Source organism: Dromaius novaehollandiae, chromosome 1 (assembly GCF_036370855.1).
Source record: "Dromaius novaehollandiae isolate bDroNov1 chromosome 1, bDroNov1.hap1, whole genome shotgun sequence".
Classification (NCBI taxonomy): domain Eukaryota; kingdom Metazoa; phylum Chordata; class Aves; order Casuariiformes; family Dromaiidae; genus Dromaius; species Dromaius novaehollandiae.
In genome coordinates this window covers 78,062,261-78,072,499 of record NC_088098.1, presented here as the reverse complement: position 1 = coordinate 78,072,499, position 10,239 = coordinate 78,062,261, and the positions used below count along the sequence as shown (strand labels likewise).

At 46.5% G+C, this 10,239-nt stretch overlaps 1 protein-coding gene across 1 annotated transcript; it reads right to left on the bottom strand.

Moving 5' to 3' along the window:
- Positions 1–318: 318 nt before the first annotated feature.
- Positions 319–5,392, bottom strand: LOC112984500 (zinc finger protein 391-like). Its single transcript, XM_026102399.2, has 2 exons — positions 5,083–5,392; positions 319–4,775 (listed from the first exon to the last, which is right to left on the bottom strand). The coding sequence occupies exons 1-2, from the start codon at positions 5,354–5,356 to the stop codon at positions 3,775–3,777; spliced, it is 1,275 nt and encodes a 424-aa protein (XP_025958184.2). The 5' UTR covers positions 5,357–5,392; the 3' UTR covers positions 319–3,774.
- Between the last annotated feature and the right edge of the window lie 4,847 nt (positions 5,393–10,239).

Sequence of the window (10,239 nt, the reverse complement as noted above, 5' to 3'; positions counted from 1 at the left end):
ACAGCAGGTTGGTGTTTTACTCCAGCATAAGATTCTGCCACTTCCTCTTGTGAAGGCATGGTGAGCAGTGTGTACCATCCTCCAGCTTTTCAGATTCATGCAGATACAACAGATGAAATCAAAGAGAAATTCTAAGAATAGCCCTCACCTCTGGATTCCTATTTGCATTACACATCAGCTGTGCTAAGTAACAGTCATCCCTCCATGAAGGATGACATATGTATTTCCAGATCTGGTCCTCTCAGGAGCCAAGAAACTGGGATGCTCAGGAGGTCACTCTGGGGAAAAAAGAGAAAAAAAAGACAGAATAACAAAGAACACTGGGATGAAAAAATTTATTTCAGAGACATCATTTATCCATTTGCCCATCTATCTTAGGTATTTCTAAAGTGCCACAGCATCACTGTAGTATCTAAGCACCAATAGCACAACAGGAAATTGCAGAACTCCCTCAACTGGCAGGAGGATCTGGGCACCAGCTGGGGACCAAGGGCCTAGGATGGAGTGAGCTAGGGATACTCTGCTGAAATGACAGTAACTTACTACCTTTTGTTTTTTCCCCAGTAGTCTCCCTCTACAATCCTGAAGGAGGAGACAGCTAGTAGAGAAGCCAGTAAGCTAGCTGCTGTGGAAGTAAAACCTTCCAGTTCTTGACCTTTTGTATATGCCCATATCTCCATCTTCTGAATTTGGCTTATGACTTTGTGCTGCCCACAAAGTGATTAAACTCCTGGAAGAAGAGGAACATACCCTATAACTTCTGCAATAGCAAAGAAAGAATGGTACCCAGATCCTCAAGCTAGATGGTCACAAACAGGAAAGGGACTGTCTGGGGAAACTGAATGATTTCAGCCAAGTGACACTGAACAGGGAAAACTAACACTGGCTGTGGAAAGGAAATCCAGAGATGGTGCTTACGCTGGCGAGCAATCCAATCCTAGCAGCTAAGACTACTGCACTGGCAATGTGCTGTGAACCCTAAGGCCACCTTGATTTGACATACAGTTTTAAATATGTTCATAAAGATCTTAGAAATAAATGCACGTCAGTAGTTTTAATTTATAGAGCACTGTTCAGTGTACACAGCACTTCACAAAGCACATAGAAGGAAAAGAGATGCTCTGAAGACTGTTGTGAAGGAGTATTTAAGGGCAGCTGGCTTCTCAAACCGGAATCTTGATGTGAGGATTTCCCTTTTGCACTTATGCTCATGTGCAGACTCAGATGTGATTTCCTTTATCTGCTACAGACTCCCCCCAAAAAAGATGCATTCACAAGATGACTTTCCCAGGTCAGCAGGCCTTCTCAGCCAGCCACACATTTGTAGTGCTATAGATTTCCTTTAGAAAACAAACTGGAATGGGACAGTTGTTGGACCTCTGAATTGAGTTAAAAATGAGTCTACCAGCTGAAAACTGTAGTATCCCTTTTGAAAGTCTGCTTGTAAATAAAAATCTTGAAGCTTCTGGAACCAACTAGATGACCATTGGTCACATTTCCAAAACACTTTCCAGAAGAAAGTTAGAAACCAAGAAGAGACTGGTTTGAGGCCATCCACCAGCAGGAGAGGAACAAAAAGAAATCTAAAAATAAAAATGTGCATTTCCAAATGAAGCTTTGGTTCCGGTGCAAACAAAGCCCACCTCATTTCAGAAAGCTCCTTCTACTTCCCTAAGCAGCTGCACACAAAGGTGCCTTGTTCCTTTAGGAGCTGCAAACACGCTCCCCCTAAAGTTTTTTTTTTTTTAAATATGAAAATAACATTTTTATCAGCAGTTGAGCGTCAAGGAGCGGCTTGCAGAAAGGAAGCCAGTCCCTTGGAGAGTAGTGAGTTCTGCAGAACTAGCTGCAGAACAAGCCATTCACAAGCACCCCTGGCCAGCAGCTGCTCAGATCCCTGGATCTACTTTGCCTCTTTGTTTCCTTAGTCTCTTCCCCACCCTAGCCCCTGTCCTTCTGCTGGCTTCATTATGTATTGTTCTGTTCCAAAGACATACTGAAGCCATGGAGCCAGCTGCAGCATTAGTAAAGTACATCACAAAACTAGATATCTTTTCTAAGCTCCAGCAATGTTGGACAAGCACACCAGTCAGGTATCATCACTAAAATAATCAGCAGTAAAACAGTCAAAAATATAAACAATTTAAAGTGTTGCATTGCAATTCCTTGTCATTAAAACCCTAATGAGTGGGGTACATCCTTCAACTGCAGTTGATATGCACATATGTAAAATGAGGTGGAGAGTGCTAAGCTGAGTGCCATTTAGAAGTCATTCTTTACAACCATAGGTGCCACAATTTTGCTTTTGTGTGTGTGCACACGTTTATAAGAACAATTCCAGATCCTATACACACACAAAGTAGTCGGAGTAAAACTGAATGTCCTGATATGAAATTTTAAACGTTTTGATACAAACATATATCTTGCAGCTTCTTATTGAGAAGTGCTACTATATACAGTATGTTTAATGTTTTCAGAAGTACTGATATGGTATAGTGTCATACATTTGGCCCTTTTGACCACTGCCAGGGTGTGTGTGTGAATGCTCACACTTGAGTGTGAAGATACACTTCTATAAAAGCAAATTCATACATACGTGAATACAAACATATAGATGTTATTTACACACACACATACACTGGTCAAAATGGGACTCAGGAAATACTGGTATGGAATCAAGTCAGTCTCAGGATGCTGTTGTTCTGGCCCATTTTACAACACAGCTTATACCAGCCCACTTGGGCCATATGTGTGAATCTGAATTCTGCAGAACCAGGAGGCCACACCAGCACAAACTTACGGGAAACTCTGCACACCTGTCAAGTTGCATACCACAGCCTTAGCAGCGGCAACTGTGATTTTTTTTTTTTTAACCTCCAGGTTAGACAGTTTGCTGTATCAGTTACCCACCAGTTCCAAGATTTCCAGAATAAGCCTTGTCCCTATCACACAGCTCCCCCATACCATTCCTACCATCCCAGCAGCATTTGCTGCAACCTTTTGAATGCATTCCTTCCTTCTCTAGTTCAGGGTATGTCTACACTTTACTTTTGCAAGCAGGCTCAAGTGACCTTTGCCTGTGCTCCACGTTGGCCATGCACACTGCGTGTGCCTGATGCAGTCTCCAGCCTCTCCTTAGGGCTTATCTAGCTTTGGCCATCCTGACCACCATAGCTGGATCACAACATGGGCATGGTGAGCTTCCATAAACCTACACAATATTGTACAGGCCACAACATTTCAGCTAGGTGTGCTCCTTAAGGAGACATTCAAGGACCTCATTTCCCATCCTATTTCCCTTGACATGGCAACACGTGCATACATTACATGACCAAGACACAGGCATCTTGCCTGACATTTGATGTTTGTTCACAGAATGGCACATGCAAGCAGCTTCTCATCATATTGCACATTTTCTCCAGGCACCTGTCATGGGAAGGTGGAGGGAAATGCCTGCACGTTGGTCGTGTGGCAGATGGAATCCAGGCCCAGTACTTGGGAAAAAGGATGGCAGGACCTTGGGATCCAGAACTACTGCCCATCTTCTGCCTGTGCCTGAGGGGCATTGGGAGAAGGAAGTGGCTGAAAGTGGCAACACAGGCCAAAGGTATTGTTCTGGCTGGTTGCCTACAACAACCCAGGGGCCCTGAGCCTCATACCCTTGGTGTAGACATACCCTCATCTACACTCCTCCTCCTTTAGGCACATTTTAAAAGGGGCCTGGATCAGGAGCTGCATCCTAGAAGATCCACAGCCCACGCCTAGTGACGCTGCCTACCACACATGCACTCGCTGGTGTGAGACTAAATAGGAGTTGCGGCTGAAGCTCTTCCCACACTGGGAACACTTGAAAGGTTTCTCCCCAGTGTGGGTGCGACGGTGACGGATGAGGGTAGAGTTGTCACTGAAGCAGGTCCCACACTCAGCACATTTGTAGGGCTTCTCCCCGGTGTGGGTGCGACGGTGCTGGACAAGGTGCGAGCGCTGGCTGAAACTCTTCCCACAGTCAGGGCACAAGTAAGGCTTCTCACCGGTGTGGATGCGCCGGTGGATGACCAGCTTGGAGCTCTCACTGAAGCACTTGTTGCAGTCAGCACACTTGTAGGGCTTCTCCCCAGTGTGGAGCCGCTGGTGGGCGATGAGGTTGGAGCTGTCACTGAAGCGCTTCCCACACTGGGGGCACTTGTAGGGCTTCTCGCCTGTATGGAAGTTGGCGTGGCGGAGCAGACCCGAGTTCTGATAGAAGTTCCTCCCACACTTGGCGCACACATAAGGCCTCTCGCCAGTGTGGTTGCGCTGGTGCTGCACCAAGTGAGTGCTCTGGCTGAAGCTCTTCCCACAGTCCTTGCACTGGTACGGCCGCTCACCCGTGTGGACGCGCTGGTGCTGGATGAGGTGAGAGCGGCGGCTGAAGCTCTTCCCGCAGTCCACGCACACATATGGCTTCTCCCCTGTGTGGATCCTCTGGTGGCGGATGAGGTCTGAGCTGCGGTTGAAGCTCTGCCCACACTCAACACAGATGTATGGTTTCTCTCCCATGAATGCTCTCTGGTGGACCACTGTGTCCTTCCGCTTCCGGAAGCCGCAGCGAGGAGCCTTCTCCGGCCTCGTCTCCGCTGAGAGGAGGTCTGGCCGTGGACAGGCAATTCCCAGGTCACAGCCCACCAGCGACACTTCCCTCACAAAGAAGTCCGAGAGGGCACTGTGGGGTTGGGCTGCCACCGCACCACCTGGCTGGGGGTTGTCCTCTTCATGCTCGCTCATGCTGCCATCACCTGCAGGGACAGGGGGCGAGTCCTGACACAGGCTGCCCTCTGCCGCCCCACTCCCAGCCACCACGTGCCATCAGCATGCGTCCCCCCTCTCTCCTGCTGCCAACAGATGCCCTCTGCCAGGGCAACGCCATACCCCAGCGCCACCTCCAGCCCCCCACATCCCTGCGGCTCCGCCATGACACTGCCCCGGTTACTCCCGGCTGGCACCAGCGCGGGCCGCGGGGGGGGGACCTACAGGGAGGCCGGGTAGCGGGGCCCAGCCGCCCCCCGGCCCCAGGGCGGCCCCCCGCGCTCCCAGCGCGCTCACCTGGCCCGGCGGCGGCCTCCGCCCGCCCGCGGGCCGGGCTACAGGCAGGCAGCGCAGACCGCGGGCTGAGGCGGCGCCTCACTAGCGGAGGCCGCCGCCGCCGCCGCCCGCATCCCCGCGCCGCCAGCGAGCACTTCCTGCCCCCCGCCCCGCCGCGGGAGGCGGCCGGCTCTATGGTTGTAACCCTTGCAGCCCCGGCCGGCAGCCGCCGCGTCCGCCGCTGCGGGCCTCCGCCCGCGCCGGGCCATCGCTGCCCAGCCGGGACCGCCCCCATCCTCCCTCGCCTGGCCTCGCCGCCCGTGCATCCCGGGACACTGCCGAGCACCCCCACCCCCTTCCCTAGTCCCCCGCTGGGGGCTCAGGGAGACCGAAATTGAACTGCAGCGGGTTTACCCTCACGTGGTGTTAGAAAAGGTGCGGTGGAGGCAGGGAGGTTTCTGCCCCGCCCTAGGCTTTTTAACAGTTTTATTTAATCCTTTCCTACCCCCTCTTATCCCCAGCCATGCTAGGGGCGTGTTCATGACTGGCAGGATCGCCTGGACCAGGCCAGGCGGGCAGCTGAGCGAGGCTGGGGGGAGCGCATGATGCGGCATGGAGCAGAGCAGGCCACACTCCCCTGGCACAGCTCTGGGGGCTCGCCCCACCACCCTGGCACGTACCGCCGCCCCAGCACAGCTGTCTGCTCGTGCAGGTGCAGCCCAATTAGCTGCAAATGCAGCATCTGTCCTCAGCCAGCCACCATGATGCAGTCAGAAACAAAGCTCCGAGGTTTCACGGGTTTTGTTATTACTGCCACGTTCCTCATACCCTCGGCCTTTCACGCAGCTTTCTTACTGCTGGATGCAGGTATCCATCGTTTTGCCTGACGGCAACCAGAAGAGTGCTGGGGGAGAGGAGGGGAGAAGGGGCTGCAGGCAGCTGGAGCAGGGTCAGCCCCATGTGGAGATCTGAATGCAGAAGACGACGTGGTACATGATCGTTATCTTTCCCCAGGTCACCCTGTAGCCTCAGCTTCCCTTTCGTAAATGAGGACTGATGGCTGCTTGGGGTGGTGGAAAAGGTTGCAGTTTGCAGTTTTGCTGCCTAATAATCAGAGCACATGGGAAATGAGAAAAAAAATCCAAAATAATACTAGCTAAGAAAGAAACCCAGATTTTCATGAGACTTTCATGCAGTTAAGTCACATGATTTGGAAGTACAGAGCCAACCAAAAGGACACATCTGTTTTGGGCTCTGGATGCAAAGGTTTGCAGAATGTGAACTGACACCTGTCTGCATATGCTTAAACACCTAAATGAATATTTGCCAAAAAAAAAAAAAAAGACTATGGGTGTTGAAGAATTTGAGGAGGAGTGAAATGCTAGCATTTTCCACTGTTATTGAAAGCTGAAGACAGAGGAGCTGGTCTTGCAAAGAAGCAAAAGACCTGACCTCCTTGTGCTTCTGTGCTCTTAAACAAACCTACCATAGTTTTCCCTTCCTATTTGATATGGAGGGAAAATAGTTCTGTTGTCCCCTCCCTTCTTGGCAAATTGTTTTCAGTTCAATTCCCAGTCCCTTTTAAACAGCTCTGCCTAGTAATTGTTATGCAGACCTTATACCTAAATGTTGCATCATTGAGGTAAGTGCCATTGACCAGGAGAATTAGTCATTAGAAGAGAGAGAAATTGAGATGTGTAGATAAATAAGAAAATATATTCACAGGTCAGATGGAAAACAAGAGGAATGATCAATGAAGTGCGTAACTGCAGAATGCCCAGTATAGTCAGACGGAGGAGGAGAAAGCCTTTGCTAAATTCATAGAGGCTGTGAGGGAGAGGAGCTTAAAATCTTGGAAAATAAATTTTAAGGAGTAAGTGGTAAATGGGGGCCGTGTAGTAACTATTGTATTCTGCCTGTTCCACACAGGTTGGTGATCAGGTGCTTGGGATGTCAATAATCACAGACAGGGAAGATGAAATCTGTGATCAAATTGTCAGTAATGCAGCTGTGGAGATACCACACAGAGGAAGATTACATGCATTTTTACATGCTAATGTAACATCAGCATCACAAAGAGTGGAGGCACAAAGGAGGTGGGTATCAAAAAGGAAGATGACCTATTCAGGAATGTTTTTGTTGCCCAAAAGAAGTACTTCCATGTGTGTGGAGTGGCATGGCTGAAGGATATGGAAATGAAGCCCATAGTTCACTTGGTAAAGTAAAGCTGGGAAGATGGCCAGGTAATCGTTGTTAAAAGCTTTGAAACATAATACTCCTAAAGATCATCATCATCAGAATAACACCAATAAAAGGATGGAGAGTGACAGCAGGGTGGTTTGATGTGAATAATTTATAGTAGTTTAATTCATACCAAAATAGGGATTTTAATCATGGTTTAGGTCACCAAGTGAGCAAATTCGAATTAAGTAGGCAATGTTTGTATTTTGTAGGCATACTTCCCCCCCACACACACCCCGAAAGGTTGATTCTCATTGTTTGGTGACAATTAAGAAATTTTTAACTAAGAGTAATCTTTACACAAAATCTGATATCCCTTCTTTGTTGGTGACGAGAATACGGTACATATGTATGCACAAACGGTTATGTAAGTTAATATGCATTTATTCAGATACATACATTCTGAATTTAATTATTTTATAAAATGTTGCATTACATTTCCTATTTATCGGATTATTCCTTTGTGTATTTTAGACTTGTCAAGATATTTGTGGAACTGGAATTATTTAAAACACAAAAAAACAGAATTTTCAATTTGCCTTATTAGTGAAATAAGCTGAATATATTTTAAAAATACCTTATGTTTAAAATTGAGGAATTGATTGAACAAAACCTAAGAAATTGAGCTGATAATTGTCATAGATCTCACACCTAATGTTTATTCAGATTGGGAGAGGAAACTAAGCTTTCTGGCCTTAGTATTGTCTCAGTTTGTGGTTGATTTTCTTTAAGACTTTGGCAACAGATATGCTGTGCTTCCATATATTTGTAGTGTAATTTAAACCAAATTATTTTAATAGGTTCCTGTCAGCTTGGACTTTAAAATGGACTTTAAAAATTTTTATCACAATCAAATTTTTAAAAAGTGGTTTACTTTAAAATACTTCCAGTTAGAAAAACAGAACCATGGTCAATTTTATTAAACAACTTGGCTGGCTGCTCTTGCTTTCACACTGTTCCTTCCCAGACCCTTCCTTCTAGCAACTTTCCTGCTCCTTCGAAATTTTACACAGATTACTGTATCTTTTTCTTTAACAATTTATATTGTGTCATTTTACAGGTCTTTGGTGATTTGCAATAGTTCTTAGTGTACAGTCCATCACAGGAATCTGGCTGCCAGTTACATTCTGCTGTGACTCTCTGTGCCTCACAGACTTTGAAGAATATTGGTCTTCAAACCAGTCTCACGTTTCTTGTTTTTACTGCTGTTGACAGTGAGTTTCCTTCTGCCACCACTGTTCTCGTGATTCCATCAGAAGGGGCCCTGTTGGCTTCCTGTTGTCTTATATACATTGTCTCCTGTGGGTCTTTTAACTGAAACAAGGTAATGGCTGAGGCTCTTTCAGCATCCTTTTTATTCTGGGATTGGCCCTATCCATACAGATATATTAGCTAGTTGCCGCTACTCTTCTGCAATTATTTTCAGTTTTGTCCTGGATTTATAGACACCTCTTGCCCTGTGTTGCTCAGCTGAGACTACTGCATTGGGTGTTTATGATGCAGCTGTTTCATGGTTAGATACACATGTTGCTCATCTGTGCATAGTGTTTTCAGGTCCTTTGCTTTAGCAGGCACCCTAGGTGAGAAACCTCTACCCACTTTGGGGTATTAGCCTTTAAATCTGCTGGCATTAGTGATTACTCCTCTTTAAACAGAACCACGTGCTGGACACACAATTTGCATCTCACATAGAGGAGCAGGAACACTTACTCCTTATCATCATAAGGTGGAATGAAAAAGTAATAATTTTAGAGTCTGTGTCATTCTATGCTATTTGAAGTGTGGAGTCTTCAACACGGTAATAATGTCACCAGCTAAAATCTTGATGATTGAGTGTCTCTTTCACCTGGGTTCAGTTTACACGTATAGAGTTTAGTCGATACCTTTATGGGCAGATGTATCTGGTAGTCCTGTCTAAGAGTTATGGCAGTAATTGTTGGATGTGTAGATGTCTTATGTAACTCAGGATACAGACATGTAACAGTTAATTTTTGAACTCACAGACAATAAACCCTTGTAAGTAAACTTTCTTTGGTCAAAGCTCTTCTGTTTGCTCCACTTCACTCTGCTCCTGGAATACAGACCTGGAGCTTTCACGTGTGTGGAAGGTAAAAGTCAGTGGGAAAAATGGTAATTTCTCTCTGGTACTCTTATATCCATTTCCCTCTACTACATTGTTAGAACATTTCCCAGTCTTACATGAGTTATACTCACACTATTCCTGGGAGGTGAGGAAATGTGTTTTTTACATATGTCTGACTGGGGAACGGAGGCAAAGATCCAGCTGTGTCAAGTCAACAAATGGCAGACACTTAATGTTCAGTGGCTCTGGCACTAAGCAGCTTATACAGGGCATTGCTGGCAGAGCAGAAAAGTCAACCTGGCACTCAAGAACCTGTAGGAAGCATCCCAAACCATTTATCTCCTCTGAGGATATGAATCCTGTTATTGGGGCATCAATTTGTGCCTTTTCTATATGCGAGACTGGTAGCACATGTCAATAGTGCTATAGTCCTGAGAGTGGGTCCCAGAGCACGTACCCTGACATTTGCCCATTAATAGGGGCTGCTAGATGCCTCAGTTGATTTCTTATCTATACTATGAGTGAATCTTGATGTAGCTGTCTGAGCACTGACAGATATTGTACTGATATGTCTGTGTGCAGGTGCATGTATTAAAATATATTTGAATGTGATTACTGTACTGTGTGTTGGCACTTGGATTTATGGGCTTTTTCTTCAGTGGAGAACCTGGGACTGAATCTCACCTTTCCTTTTTATTGAATAGATAAAGAGAAGGAATGAGTGGTGAAATTCATAATTTATGGTGTCCCTAAGCACCTGCTTACTGCGGGAACTGCCACTTACTGCAGGAACTGCCACTTTCTCCTCTCTGTACTTTGTTCCTAATTCTTCCAGAATAAATTTGTTACCTAGG